At 41.5% G+C, this 15,660-nt stretch overlaps 2 protein-coding genes across 3 annotated transcripts in view; one reads left to right on the top strand and one right to left on the bottom strand.

Moving 5' to 3' along the window:
- Positions 1-15,660, bottom strand: part of LOC143784151 (aldehyde oxidase-like) — a 181,190-nt gene that overhangs the window by 128,804 nt on the left and 36,726 nt on the right. The gene's annotated exons all lie outside the window — the stretch shown is intronic.
- On the top strand, positions 2,707-6,141 carry LOC143784150 (uncharacterized). The gene is made up of 5 exons (XM_077272024.1): positions 2,707-3,298; positions 3,380-3,448; positions 3,644-3,836; positions 3,997-4,153; positions 4,274-6,141. The coding sequence occupies exons 1-5, from the start codon at positions 3,227-3,229 to the stop codon at positions 5,910-5,912; spliced, it is 2,130 nt and encodes a 709-aa protein (XP_077128139.1). The 5' UTR covers positions 2,707-3,226; the 3' UTR covers positions 5,913-6,141.

The following is a 15,660-nucleotide window of genomic DNA, read 5'->3' as shown; positions in this document are numbered from 1 at the left end:
GATGACAAATCAAAGAGATGGATAATATGAATGGTAACAAAAGAGCCCTGAAAAATTTGTAAACAGATTAAAGGTGAACTTCAAGCTCAAGGAACATCAGTGTCAGATCGCACCATCCGTTGTTGTATGAGCCAAAGTTGACTTCCTGGGAGACGACTAAGGAGGACACCATTGTTGAAAAAAAATCATAAAAAGCCAGACTGGAATTTGCCAAACTACATGTTGACCAGTCACAAAGCTTATGGGAGAATGTCCTATGAACAGATGAGACAAAAAGTCATATATGTATGAGGGGGCACCACGGTATACACAGTGGGATCACCCTGACCAACAATTGTATATAGCAAAAAGACAAACAGAAAAGGAAGGTCATAGATGGGGATCACCACACAATGGATTTGAGCAAAATATAAACACAGCTTTATTGATAAATATACACAAATATGAAACATGCATTTAAGAAAAACACGCACATTTAAAAACAATTAAAAAAGGTAACATCCTTGTTCCTATGTAGCAAAGCCTGTAATAAGGCTTAACACCTGCGCCAGAAAACTGGGCAAATCTATGTAGAAGGGTGCCTATATGGACACCACTGAGCCTGCACTCAAGAAGTGTAATGTAATAGGGCTAATCTATGAATGGTCATTGTGGGTGAGCCAAAGTAGACAATAGTCCTACCTCACCCAGATATGGTAAGCACCAATAGACACTTTGATAAACACCTTAGATAGCAAAATAGCCTTAGTACATATATACAGACCTACCAAATCAATTTCCCCACATAGCCAAGATGCAAGCCTGGATGTAAAAAGCCCTATGTAAAGCCGTTCACATGCTGTGCCAGGAGCCCATCCCTAGCCGTGCAGAGCCTAATGGCAAAAGATAGCAAAAAAGGGTACCCCTGACGAAGCCACGTTTGTGTGGCGACACGCGTTGGGTCTCCGCTCCACCTGCGCCCATGTTGTCATTTTTTGCTATCTTTTGCCATTAGGCTCTGCACGGCTAGGGATGGGCTCCTGGCACAGCATGTGAACGGCTTTACATAGGGCTTTTTACATCCAGGCTTGCATCTTGGCTATGTGGGGAAATTGATTTGGTAGGTCTGTATATATGTACTAAGGCTATTTTGCTATCTAAGGTGTTTATCAAAGTGTCTATTGGTGCTTACCATATCTGGGTGAGGTAGGACTATTGTCTACTTTGGCTCACCCACAATGACCATTCATAGATTAGCCCTATTACATTACACTTCTTGAGTGCAGGCTCAGTGGTGTCCATATAGGCACCCTTCTACATAGATTTGCCCAGTTTTCTGGCGCAGGTGTTAAGCCTTATTACAGGCTTTGCTACATAGGAACAAGGATGTTACCTTTTTTAATTGTTTTTAAATGTGCGTGTTTTTCTTAAATGCATGTTTCATATTTGTGTATATTTATCAATAAAGCTGTGTTTATATTTTGCTCAAATCCATTGTGTGGTGATCCCCATCTATGACCTTCCTTTTCTGTTTGTCTTTTTGCCAGATGAGACAAAAATTGAACTTTCTGGCAAGGCACATCAGCTGTATGTTCACAAAAATTAAGCATATCAAGAAAAGCACACTGTCCCCACTGTGAAACATGGTGGAGGCTCTGTTATGTTCTGGGGCTACTTTGCTGCATATGGCACAGGGTGTCTAGAATCTATGCAGGGTACAATGAAATCTCAAGACTATCAACGGATTCTATAGAGAAATGTGCTGCCCAGTGTCAGAAAGCTTGGTCTCAGTCGCAGGTAATGAGTCTTGGAACAGGATAATGACCCAAAACACACAGCTAAAAACACCCAAAGATGGCTCAGAGGAAAACATTGGACTATTCTGAAGTGGCCTTCTATGAGCCCTGACCTAAATCCTATTGAGCATCTTTGGAAAGAGCTGAAACATGCCATCTGGAAAAGGCAACCTTGACACACGAGACAAACTGTGAATCCCAGCCCCGTAGTGAGAATAAATCAGAAGACACTGCGGGGCTGGGATTCACAGGCAGGGCGACCGCACAGGTGTAGTCAGCTAGACTGCATATGAGGACAGACGGGCAGCGCTCACTGCGCCTGCCCAAGGCAGGAGAAAAGAGCGCAGGCACCGGCTCATTTCAAAACAGCGGTGAGGAGGCGGCACCCGGCGCCAAGAACATTTGAGTGATGGCTGTGTGGCGTCTGCAGCAGGGGGGAAAGGCCTGCCTCCTTGACTAAAGAAAAGGTATTTAGGGTAAATTACAAAACTGATTATTTCGGCAGTTACAGCACCCAGAACTAAAAGAGCCACCTTGTCAGAATGCAGCATTACTGCTGCACAAGGTGGCTCTTTTAGTTAAAAACGCCTGGGGGGTGACAGGTTCCCTTTAAATGTGTTTGTTTTCTTTCAGCAGGACAGGTTAATGGGCCATGTGGAAATCCCTGCATTCAGCTGTGCTCTGTTAGCCACCCCTCTCTCCTATAAAAGCTAGGCCTTCTGGCCAGGTCCTTGTCTGAGTTAGCACTTGTTACATAGACCTGGAGAGAGAGGAGCTGGTGTGGATAAGGAGAGCTGGAGGAGTGTGCGACTGTTGCTTGGTTTGTATGCTTCGAAATTCCTCATTCTTAGGCTGCTTTCACACTTGCGTTTTTGAACGCTGCGTTTTTTACCAAAAAAACGCATGCGTTTTTTTCCCCTATATTTAACATTGAAAACGCATGCGTTTTTTGGTGTCCGCGTTTGCATGCGTTTGTGAACGCATGCGTTTTTTAACTGCATGCGTTCATTTTATAAAATGCAACTTGTAGTATTTTGAGGGGCGTTTTTTTTTCCTAAAAAAACGCATGCGTTTACATGCGTTTTTTTTGGACAAAAAAATGCATTGGAGTCAATGGAGACGCATGCGTTTTTTTTTGACATGCGTTTGCATGCGTTTGCATGCGTTTTTTTGACGCATGCGTTTTTTTTGGCACCACTGAATTAACTGTAGATAAAGATGTCTAGACACTGATAAGACTCTCCCATAGCAGCAAGGTTATAAAGGGAAGGTGGGGGGAAGTTTCTGGTCACTTCTCATCAGACTCCAAAGAAGACAGCACCCTGCCCGGACGCATTCTTGGACAAGACACAGAGCAATGTGAGTATATCCTAGCCAATGCATTCATTTTCAATTTTTTGGATCTACATCTCCTAATTTCTTCTATTTTTTTTCTTTCAACACGCATCAGAATGTCTTCTCCGGTTTCCTCGTCTGATGAGGAGTTCCAGCCACGTCAATCAGAAGTGGATCACGTGAGCGAGGTATGTTTTTTGTACGTCAGCTTGGTAAGTATTGACTGTCACATCGACACATGAGGCAATTTTTTTTTTTTAATTTTATAGAGCACTTCAACAGAGGGACAGAGAGGTACTGAGCAGCGGAGTCAAGGTCCAGGTGGAAGACGGCAGCGGGTATGTATACCAGGCAGACTGTCCTTATTGTAATATTCTTTTAACTTCCTTTCTGTACCCTTGTTTTTCTATACATATTTCTTATATCATCCTTTTCTGAAAGTTGTCTTTCATATTCCTGCCCTTTCTCATCTTCGTGTCTTATTTTTTACAAATGTGGTTGAGCAAACTTAAATGATTTTGTTTTAATTTTAGGTTTCACAACGGGACGACGACCGGATTGATAATGACCTGCTGATCAGTCTGGTCCAGGAGCGAGTCCCGTTGTGGGACAGCCGGGATAAACAGCACGCCGTCAATAGTGTTCTCCGTCGTTTGTGGAGTGAGGTGGCCCAAGCGTTGTGGGATGGCTGGGAGAATTCCACGCCACGGGTCCGTAATGCATTTGGTAAGTATTGCACGGTAGTGTGAAGCAACAGACCTTGGCCATGCTCTCTTGACTGTGTGTGATGAAAGAAACTTTTCGTAGTTTCTGTCATCACACACAGTCACAAGAGCACGGCCAAAAGTTCTTATTCTGACCATTATATTTTATTGTTATTTCACAGTGGAAAAAGTAAGGACACGTTGGCGTTCCATGAAGGACCGCTTCAACTGTGACCTACGTGCAGAGAAGAGTGCAGCTAGTGGTTCCGGAGCAAGGCACCGGCTCTACAAATACCACCGTGTGTTGGCCTTCCTGAGACCGGTCCTTCTCATGAGAACGTAAGTATTTCTCACATGCCTCCGGTTGTATTGCATTGACATAATCTGTCACTTTTAATTCCACAGGATGTACCGTCTTGTTGTAGTTTGGTATTAATTTTCTGTTTTGTTTTTTCACAGCACACACTGCACGACTGTCGCCACAGGTGCTGGAGCGGTCCTTCAGCCGGAAGCCACGGACCCGTCCCAGCCATCCAGCAGCGCAGCACCAGGTGGGTCTTCCACACTCACTGGAGACCAGGGGGCTGGCCCATCAGGTCTTCCCCTTTCGCAGTCCTCTTTCGCTGCACCCATTTTGGCGGGCTCATCCCGGCAGCGACAGAGGGCTTCGGATAGGTCCCTCATGCCCGAGTTTTTACACTTGAGCTCGGTTTTACATGATGCTATCAAGGCTTTAGGTGACAGAATGGATGCGAACCATAATCTCTTAAATTGCCGCATCCAGGATGTCGCCAAAAGCGTTGATCAATTGAAAGCCGACCTCAATAAGCCAGCTCAGCATTTTTTCAATCAAATCCTAGAGGGCATGTCGGAACACCTTAGCCCTGATCTCCAGCTGAGTGTGATGCAGGCCTGCAATGTTGCTTTTGTGCAGGCTATGCAGCAGAGTCAGAGTCGTAATGTGGCGGCCTATCCAACTGTGCCGTCACTGTCACAAGTAAACACTATTCCTACCTCTGCTGCATACCACTGCACGGCCACCTCTATTCCCTCTACAGGTGTACTCCACTACAGCGCCAACACGATGACGAGTGCTGTTGGACATCCCACCGCCACCACCGTGACGACCGCTGCTCCGGCTTGGACCTCCTCCGCTGACACCACGAGGACGCAGGACCCTGGCATGGCTTATCGGGCCGGCACCCTCCCGATGCAGCAGGACCCATCCATGCAATATCGGACCGGCCCACCCCAGATGCAGCAGGACCGAGGCCTGGCATACCGGACCGGACCCACCCCGATGCAGCAGGACCGAGGCGTTGCATACCGGACCGGACCCACCCCGATGCAGCAGGACCGAGGCGTTGCATACCGGACCGGACCCACCCCGATGCAGCAGGACCGAGGCGTTGCTTTCCTGGCAGGACACCCCCCGATGCAGCAGGACCCATCCATGGCGTATCGCACCGGGCCCCCCATGATGCAGCACGACCAAGCCATACCTTTCCAGGCAGGACCCACCCTGATGCAGCAGGACACATCCATGGCTTTATGTTCCCCCCCACCAGCAATGCAGCAGGACACTGTTATGGGATTTGTTTCCCCCCCCCCCCCAACGAGGCACCAGGATCCTGGAAGGGTTTTTGTTTCCCCACCCCCAACGAGGCACCAGGACCCAGGCGTGAGTTTATCTTTCCCCCCATTGGACTCAGACATTGCCGAGCGCTCCACAATGGAGACTGACTGTGTGGAGACGGGTCCTGACGTGTCTCCCGCCCACACTGTACAACATAGCCCAAGAAGACTTCCCCCAACCCGGAAAACCCAACGTAAAACTGGCAAAACGCATAAAAAACAAAAAACTTTGATTATTCCTCCCCCATCACCTACCGATGTGTCTCAACATTCCAGTGTGTCTCAAGCCCCTCATGTTTTAAGCCCCATCCCCGAACTTCCAGACCCTTCAAGTTTTGTTGCCCATTCTCCTGCCACCTCTGCCTCCTCCATGGTGAGCCAGGCTTCAGTTCTGAATACCCCCCAGTTACGTTACTCAACCCCAAGCCGGCGTGGTTCAACCCGGCGCGGTACCAAAAAATAAATTTGTTTTCTTTTTCCTCAATAAAAAAAAAGTTTATTTGAAAAAATTATGTTTGGTTTATTGTGTCTATCACCTCTCTCAATACACACCAATAAACTTCATCACACACTTATTCTTTTGGCCTACACATATCTCCAGTAGTATAAAATACAAGACAACATCTATATGTGTTTCTTTAGTATACAGATATGAGTTGGCCAAAAAAATAGTATTTATTTCCATACTCTTTTATTTTTGTACCTAGTGTAGTGTCAATGTACAAAGAGAAAATGGTGGAAATCAAGTTCAGAAATTAACTGAAACGGTCATATGTCAAAATATATACCTGACCGATTAAGTTGATTACTGCCTTGTATATTCACCATATTCTATATAGCTCATTATGTGACAATGGTTGTCAAACAGATGGGACAAGTGTTCTCACACTCTACATATCTATGCTCACCAGGCCAGGTGTAAGAAATTGTGAATTCATGATCATGTATATGTTTATCATGAATTTATTATTGCTTACACTTGACTTGATGGATATAGAGACCGTGACAGTCTTGACGCAATGACGTCAACAATATTAGAATTAATAAATAAAAATAATTAAAAATTTTGTACCATTATTATAAGTATGGGGCACGTGGTTTATATCATTCTTTGAAAACCAAAATAGGGAGTGCAACATAGGTAAATTACGATGAAAAATTTAAAATTTATTACCTCAACAACTATCACCCACTCCTGGTTTTGGATTACAAAATATGATATACATATCTACTGCCCATCTTTGGTCAACCTTTGTTTAGACAGGAAAAAGATATTAGACATGGTGAACACAAAAAAGTTTATTAATTAGAAAAATGTTTATCAGTGTTTAATAATTGGTAAACATAAACATACAACAGGACATTTAAACAACATTGTCCTGCCATGACACACGTCCAATATCGGACACAAAATAGGCCGCAAATTGGTCCCGCATAAGACCAACGGCTGCAGTTGACCGCATCGGGTGATGCTGAAAATCAGGCAATGGGTGTGCAACAGGTTCATCAAGTTCAATGTGGGGTCGCTCCTTAGCCATTATATAATTGTGTAGCACCACACAGGCTTTGACCACCTCGTCCACTGTTTCCACTTTTAGATTGATGGCTGTTGCAAGAATGCGCCATTTAGCAACAAGAATGCCAAAGCTGCACTCTACGGTTCTTCTGGCCCTGGTCAGTCTGTAGTTGAATATTCTTCTAGTGTGGTCCAAGTCCCTACTAGAATAGGGCTTCAGGAGATTTTCACACATTTGGAAGGCCTCATCCCCAACCATAACAAATGGCAGCGGTGGGCCTTGAGTGTTGGGGAGAGGCTGTGGAGGGGGAAAATTAAAATTGTTGCCATACAACCGACGGCCCATATCCGAGCTCTTGAAGGTTTGGGAATCATTGCCACGGCCAAAAGCTCCAATATCCACGGCGATGAAGCGACACTCCGCATCCGCTATTGCCATAAGCACTACCGAAAAATATTTTTTATAATTATAAAACTCAGATCCGGTTCTGGCCGGTTTGACAATGCGGATGTGCTTTCCATCCACCGCCCCTAAACAGTTTGGGAAATCACACACGTTCAAAAATGTAGTTGAAATTTCCCGCCACATGTCCACGGTGGGTACGGGTATAAACTCCTCACGGAGTGCATTCCATAACGCACGACAGGTGTCCACAACAATTCCGGAGAGGGTTGAGATTCCAAGGCGATATTGGAAGTGCAGGGAAGATAAACTCTCTCCTGTGGCAAGAAATCTAGAAGAAAAAGAAACAAAAACAAAAAAAATTAAAAATCGGTTCTAATGGTGTGTTTTAAAAAAAAATAAATAATAAAAAAAAAAAAACATAGAAAACATGTCATAACAACAAAGTTGACGGTCATTGGTTTAGTTTAGGAACGTACCGTAATGTCACTAACAGACGTTCCTCAGGTGGAATCGCTCTACGGAGCCGTGTGTCCTGTCGCCTTATGGATCCTTCAACACGAGCCAGTAAATCCCGGAAAGAATCTTGAGACATTCTGGTATAATCCTGGAATTTCTCCGGGTTGGCATTCAGCTCCGCATAGAGCGTGTGATATGCTCCACGGCTCTCACGCACTTCAATGATGGGGTGCCTCCAAAAACGCCGACGCTGTCTCCTTCTCCATCTTTGGCGGTTTCGGTCTTGCTCCCAAGCAAAAACACAGGCAATGAAAATCTTGAAGCTGAACTCCAGTTTGAAATAAAAGTTATCCATAGAAAGATCCATCGTGACACCGGAAACAGTAGCAAGCTCTGAAAATTTCTGTTCCCCTAGGGTCAATATATTGAGAGACAATCATATACGCCCTCTCTATTCCCATTGGTTGTGTCTGGGGTTTTTTTTATTTATTTTTTTTTTTTTTGGAAAAATGTTAAAAAAACGCAAACGCATGCAAAAACGCATGTAAACGCGTGTAAACGCTGCGTTTTTTGGACACACGCGTTTAACGCATGCGTCAAAAAAACGCAGCGTTTACATGCGTTTACATGCGTTTTTGCACCATGCGTTTTTTTTAAAAAACGCATGCGTTCAAAAACGCAAGTGTGAAACCAGCCTTACCTGCCTTATTTTCTTCCCCATCCTTCACACCCTGGTAAATACCTCTGGTATTTGTGAGAGTATATTTTAAAGGAAAAAAAAAAAAAAAAACAACAAGGCGCCCCCAATGTGTCACACTGTATATGAAAGAATACAGTCCTTAGTAGGGAATGTGCTCACCTATTGAAGTTGTGAACCTAGGTCACAACTCCCATGCAGGCATAACCGTAGCAGCAGGTCTCCACGAAAATCCAAAAGGATGTTGAGGGTAGTAGTTTTAGGCAAACTGAAGACCGCGCACATGAGGTAGATTCTAGGAAGTTTATTGAAGCCTACGCGTTTCAAGAGCTTTCCTGCTCTCTTCTTCAGGGCATGTGGTACATAACACAATACAGGGTGTATTTATACAAAGGAAGGGGAGGGGCACAAAGGCCCTTGTACTATGATACATAAGCAAGATTTAAAAACATATATAGTAACATAGAAACATTACACATTACTATTTATATCCTAAAAACATTGATTAATATTAAAAACCAAAAAAAAAATTAATAAAACCAACCCTGCATAAAAGTGTGTGAAATATAAAAAATATGTATACAAAAAAAAAAAAAAAGAAATTAAAAATAGGCAGGAATCTAAGGTAGCCCAATGAGTATTCGAACCGGGGAGCTTTGTGTAGTAGTTCCATTATCTAGGCTGTTCAAGTCATTGTGCCACAGACTACTGATGGTTCCTTCTTGATTTTTCTTGTGGAGATGAGAACATCTGGAAATGTTCTTATGGGAAAAAGGAAGACAAAATCTTGTAAAAAGGAACAAAAGAGCAATGGTTTACTGATTATACAAAAAATTATATTATAATTCTTATAATTTTTACTAGAACCCTCCCATGGGACCAGAGGTAGTTATTGGAGTGAGGCTCAGTATAAGCAACCACACTTCAGTTAGAGGTTTTGTAGGTTAAAGGATATCTGACATTACATTTAGCCCTTCAGGCTCAAGGGAATTCAAGGTGTATATCCAAAAAACCTCTTTCTTGTTAAGTGACTGTGTGCGATTAGGGACATGTGCAGGAACGTGATCAATGGGGTGAACACGAAATAATAAAGGATTACTATTGTGTGAGATACTAAAGTGTCTGGAAAGACCATGCTTAAAATAACCTATTTTAATATTGTGTCGGTGGGAATTCATGCGGAGGTGAAGTGGTTGTGTTGTCCTGCCAACATATATCTTGTTGCAAGGACAAGTAATAATGTAAATAACGAAGGAGGTGGTGCAGGTGAAAAAGTGACTGATTGGGAAGGGGTGAGGAAAAGAGGGGTGTTTAAATGCTGTACTAGTATGTGCAATAATACCACAACACAGACATTTCTTGTGAAGACATTTGAAGATCCCTGGTTTTTGTGAAGCAGGTGATTTTTTTCGTTCATCAAGAAGTCTGCTGGGTGCCAGTTTATTTCTCAGGTTGGGTGCTCTCCTAAAAATAATTTTAGGATGTTGAGGCACCAGCTTTCCCAGTATATTATCCTCTCTTACTATGTACCACAACTCATTAATAGATTTTTTAATGAATTTGTGGTCTGTACTGAATGTGGTTAAAAAACTACAGGTATATTCTTCTGAGCTGGCTGCAGTGTCAGCTTTTTCTTTTTTTAATAACAATTCTTGATTAAAATTCTTAAAAACATGCTCAAAAGCTCTGTTTACCAACTCCCTGGGGTATTTTTGTGCTAAAAACTTATTTTTTAAAATCTCAGATTGATCATTAAAATCACTATCAGAAGAACAATTTTTCCTAATACGCATAAACTGGCTTTTTGGAATGTTGCAAAGCCATTTATCGAGATGGTTGCTATTATAATGAACATAGCTATTACTATCTACTTTTTAAAAAAAGTTTTTTGTATGAATCTCTCCATCCACAATAAAAAATGTCACATCTAGATAATTGATAGCGGTTTTGTTAAAAACAGAAGTAAAATCAAGGCCCCAGGGGTTGTTTTTGAGCTCTGACATTAAAAATTCTGGAGGATTAAAAGTTGTGTCCCAAATAAAAACAAGATCATCAATATAACGTCCATAAAACACCATACAATCAGTAAAAGCACTATTATAGATAAAAGAATTCTCAAAGTGACCCATAAATAAATTAGCATATGTAGGTGCTACCCGTGATCCCATTGCTGCACCACGTGTCTGGTGGTACAGTTCACCCAAGAAGGTAAAATAGTTGTTTTTTAAAATAAACTCCATTCCCGACATTAAAAACTGTTTTTGTTTGTCCGATAATCTCGGATCTGTATCCATAAATAATTTAATACTTTCAAGTCCAATTTCATGTTTGATATTTGTATATAGCGAGCATACATCAACTGTAACAAATACATAACTATCTTTCCATTTAATATTTCTGATAAGTTTGATCACATGTGCAGAATCCTTAATATAGCTCCTCAGTTGGGTGACATGTAACTGCATAATGCTATCTATATAGTTGGATAGGTTTGAGGTTAGGGAACCAATACCAGAAATAATGGGGCGACCAGGGGGATTTTCCAGACTCTTGTGAATTTTAGGAATATGGTACATAAAAGGTACGCTTGGGTTTGTTATAGAAAGAAACTTACTCTCATTCTCATTCAAGACACCACTATCAAAGGCTTCCTTGATCATGGAATTGTAAGCTTTTTGCCTTTCTGAAAAAGGGTCATTGGTTATTTTGGAATAGAACTCATGGTTAGACAATATATTATAGGCTTCTTTTATGTAGTCACCTCGGTCCTGAACCACTATACCACCTCCCTTATCTGCAGCTTTAATGACTATCTCTGTATTATTTTTGAGTTTTAAAAGAGAAGCTTTCTCACCTGATGTTAAATTACCACCTTTTTGCGATTTTACCTTGGAATTTTTTTCAATATTATTAAATTTTTTAAGTAGTAAATTGGAGAATGTTTCCAAATGGGGACCCTTACTATCTGTCGGATAAAATTTACTTTTTCTTTTAACATCCAAATGTAACCCTGTAGGTTCAGATGTATTAGACGGTTCTACATTATCATTAATGTTTTGGACACATTTTTTAATTTCATAGTGTCTCTTTAAAGTGAGTTTTCTCACAAACCTATGAACATCAAGAAATATATCAAGATTCTTACTACCTGAGTTAGGGCAGTAAGACAGACCTTTAGATAGAAGGGTTAAATCAGTAGTAGTCAGTGCCAAGGAGGAGAGATTAAAAACATTGTTAGGTGTTTTTAAGGATCGTTTTTGCCTTTTTTCCTTCCCTTTTCCTCTTGACCCTCTATATTTACTTTTCTTTTTAGTTGGGCCTTGCAGAAAAAATGAGGGATAGTTTTAGTATTAGTAGTACCATGTATATCAAGGGAGGATTTAGTGGTGGATGGAATTAAACTATCCACCCTTGGAAGAAAAGGGACAGCTGCTGAAAGAGGAAGATACCAATCTTATGAAGAAATTGTTTCACAACTTGGAGGAGAACATTAAGGAAGAAATTCATCAAAGCCTGGATGCAAGGTTTCTTGATATCTATTTAGATGAACACTTATGCCCACGGGGATTACGGATAGACCTCAGATGTCCGTTCCCCACGGACAAAGACTTAAATAATGAATGGAGTACAATATTATCAGACTGTATGCATAGAATTGTAGGCTGCCTATATAAGAAAAGAACCACCCTTGCTGAACAAGCAACCATAAGGGTGCAAAAAATCAGCAGTGAACTGCTAAGGTTCAAAAACCATCCTTTATATAGAAATATAAATTCTAGTATCTCTACGAACGTAACTAAAATTGAACACGATGCTATTATCAGGAGGTCTAAAAAACTTACTAGAGACCGGACTGATTTTTGTCCTAATTCTAGTGAACACACCCATATAGAGGGTGAAAATATGGAGGTTACTCCTGCCGTATTAACCCCTTCATTAGCAAATAATCACACACGTACCTTTGTCAACAGTCACAAATATGCACATAGGGGAACTAACCCAGGGGTGGCAAAAAATCCTAGCAGAAACAATAACAATAAAAATGTGGGCAGTACAAATGATCATACTGTAGATCTAACTAAATTGATTGATAATAATATTGAAAAATTTGAGAAATCTGCTGAGGGCATAATGTCGAAACCTATATCTGAATCTGCTGAATTAGTGTTAAAGAATAGAAGGGAGTCAGCTTCCTTCACATTACCGCTTTTTGACCCAGAGGTAAAAACCACTGATGTCAATGATGTATACAAAAATGATATTGATGAGAATTTATTAAATCTTTCCATCCATGAAGTTTCACAATCAGAAGAACCTCTGATCTATTTAGATGATATAACTATTAATACTGGCAATAATAATAAGAATGTAAATATAAACCCAACATACAAGAAATCTGACATCACTCCAGCTGCTACTGCTCCTACCAATTGTACATCTGTCATTATTGACAATTCAGGAGCAGGACTTTCAGCAGCTGTCCCTTTTCTTCCAAGGGTGGATAGTTTAATTCCATCCACCACTAAATCCTCCCTTGATATACATGGTACTACTAATACTAAAACTATCCCTCATTTTTTCTGCAAGGCCCAACTAAAAAGAAAAGTAAATATAGAGGGTCAAGAGGAAAAGGGAAGGAAAAAAGGCAAAAACGATCCTTAAAAACACCTAACAATGTTTTTAATCTCTCCTCCTTGGCACTGACTACTACTGATTTAACCCTTCTATCTAAAGGTCTGTCTTACTGCCCTAACTCAGGTAGTAAGAATCTTGATATATTTCTTGATGTTCATAGGTTTGTGAGAAAACTCACTTTAAAGAGACACTATGAAATTAAAAAATGTGTCCAAAACATTAATGATAATGTAGAACCGTCTAATACATCTGAACCTACAGGGTTACATTTGGATGTTAAAAGAAAAAGTAAATTTTATCCGACAGATAGTAAGGGTCCCCATTTGGAAACATTCTCCAATTTACTACTTAAAAAATTTAATAATATTGAAAAAAATTCCAAGGTAAAATCGCAAAAAGGTGGTAATTTAACATCAGGTGAGAAAGCTTCTCTTTTAAAACTCAAAAATAATACAGAGATAGTCATTAAAGCTGCAGATAAGGGAGGTGGTATAGTGGTTCAGGACCGAGGTGACTACATAAAAGAAGCCTATAATATATTGTCTAACCATGAGTTCTATTCCAAAATAACCAATGACCCTTTTTCAGAAATGCAAAAAGCTTACAATTCCATGATCAAGGAAGCCTTTGATAGTGGTGTCTTGAATGAGAATGAGAGTAAGTTTCTTTCTATAACAAACCCAAGCGTACCTTTTATGTACCATATTCCTAAAATTCACAAGAGTCTGGAAAATCTGTTGTGAATTTGCTTTTTGCTCCCTCTAGTGGTTACTAGTTTTTTGACTCTGGTTTTTCTGTCATTCCTTTTATCCGCACCTGGGTCGTTAGTTAGGGGTGTTGCTATATAAGCTCCCTGGACCTTCAGTTCAATGCCTGGCAACGTAGTTATCAGAGCTAGTCTGCTGTGCTCTTGTCTACTGATCCTGGTTCCAGTTATTTCAGCTAAGTCTGCCTTTTGCTTTTTGCTATTTGTTTTGGTTTTGTATTTTTGTCCAGCTTGTTCCTAATCTATATCCTGACCTTTGCTGGAAGCTCTAGGGGGGCTGGTGTTCTCCCCCCGGACCGTTAGACGGTTCGGGGGTTCTTGAATTTCCAGTGTGGATTTTGATGGGGTTTTTGTTGACCATATAAGTTACCTTTCTTTATTCTGCTATCAGTAAGCGGGCCTCTCTGTGCTAAACCTGGTTCATTTCTGTGTTTGTCATTTCCTCTTACCTCACCGTCATTATTTGTGGGGGGCTTCTATCCAGTTTTGGGGTCCCCTTCTCTGGAGGCAAGAAAGGTCTTTGTTTTCCTCTACTAGGGGTAGCTAGATTCTCCGGCTGGCGCGTGTCATCTAGAATCAACGTAGGAATGATCCCCGGCTACTTCTAGTGTTGGCGTTAGGAGTAGATATATGGTCAACCCAGTTACCACTGCCCTATGAGCTGGATTTTTGTATTCTGCAGACTTCCACGTTCCTCTGAGACCCTCGCCATTGGGGTCATAACAGTTTGCCAGGCCAGTATTAAATGTTTAATGCATTGCAGAAGAGGGATTATAAGAAAGAAGATTCTGAGTTTTTTTTTTTTTTTCTTCTTCCCCTTTACCTCAGAGTGGCTATGCTTGCTGCAGACATGAATGTCCAGACCTTGATTACAAGTGTGGACCAGCTGGCTACTCGTGTGCAGGGCATACAAGACTATGTTATCAGAAATCCTAGGTCAGAACCTAAAATACCGATTCCTGAACTGTTTTCCGGAGACAGGTTTAAGTTTAGGAATTTCGTGAATAATTGTAAATTGTTTTTGTCCCTGAGACCCTGTTCATCTGGAGATTCTGCTCAGCAAGTAAAAATTGTTATTTCGTTCTTACGGGGCGACCCTCAGGATTGGGCTTTTTCGCTGGCGCCAGGAGATCCGGCATTGGCTGATCTTGATGTGTTTTTTTCTGGCGCTCGGTTTACTTTATGAGGAACCCAATCTTGAGATTCAGGCAGAAAAGGCCTTGCTGGCTATGTCTCAGGGGCAGGACGAGGCTGAAGTGTATTGCCAAAAATTTCGGAAATGGTCCGTGCTGACACATTGGAACGAGTGTGCACTGGCCGCTAATTTTAGAAATGGCCTTTCTGAAGCCATTAAGAATGTTATGGTGGGTTTTCCCATTCCCACAGGTCTGAATGATACTATGGCACTGGCTATTCAAATTGACCGGCGGTTGCGGGAGCGCAAAACCGCAAATTCCCTCATGGTGTTGTCTGAACAGACACCTAATTCGGTGCAATGTGATAGAAAAACCGCAAATTCCCTCATGGTGTTGTCTGAACAGACACCTGATTTACTGCAATGTGATAGAATCCTGACTAGAAATGAGCGGAAAATTCATAGACGCCGGAATGGCTTGTGCTACTACTGTGGTGATTCTACACATGTTATCTCAGCATTCTCTAAACGTATAGCTAAGGTTGTTAGTCCTGTCACCGTTGGTAATTTGCAACCTAAATTTATTCTGTCTGTAACTTT

This window comes from Ranitomeya variabilis, chromosome 7, assembly GCF_051348905.1.
Source record: "Ranitomeya variabilis isolate aRanVar5 chromosome 7, aRanVar5.hap1, whole genome shotgun sequence".
Classification (NCBI taxonomy): domain Eukaryota; kingdom Metazoa; phylum Chordata; class Amphibia; order Anura; family Dendrobatidae; genus Ranitomeya; species Ranitomeya variabilis.
This window is presented reverse-complemented; position numbering and strand designations above follow the sequence as displayed.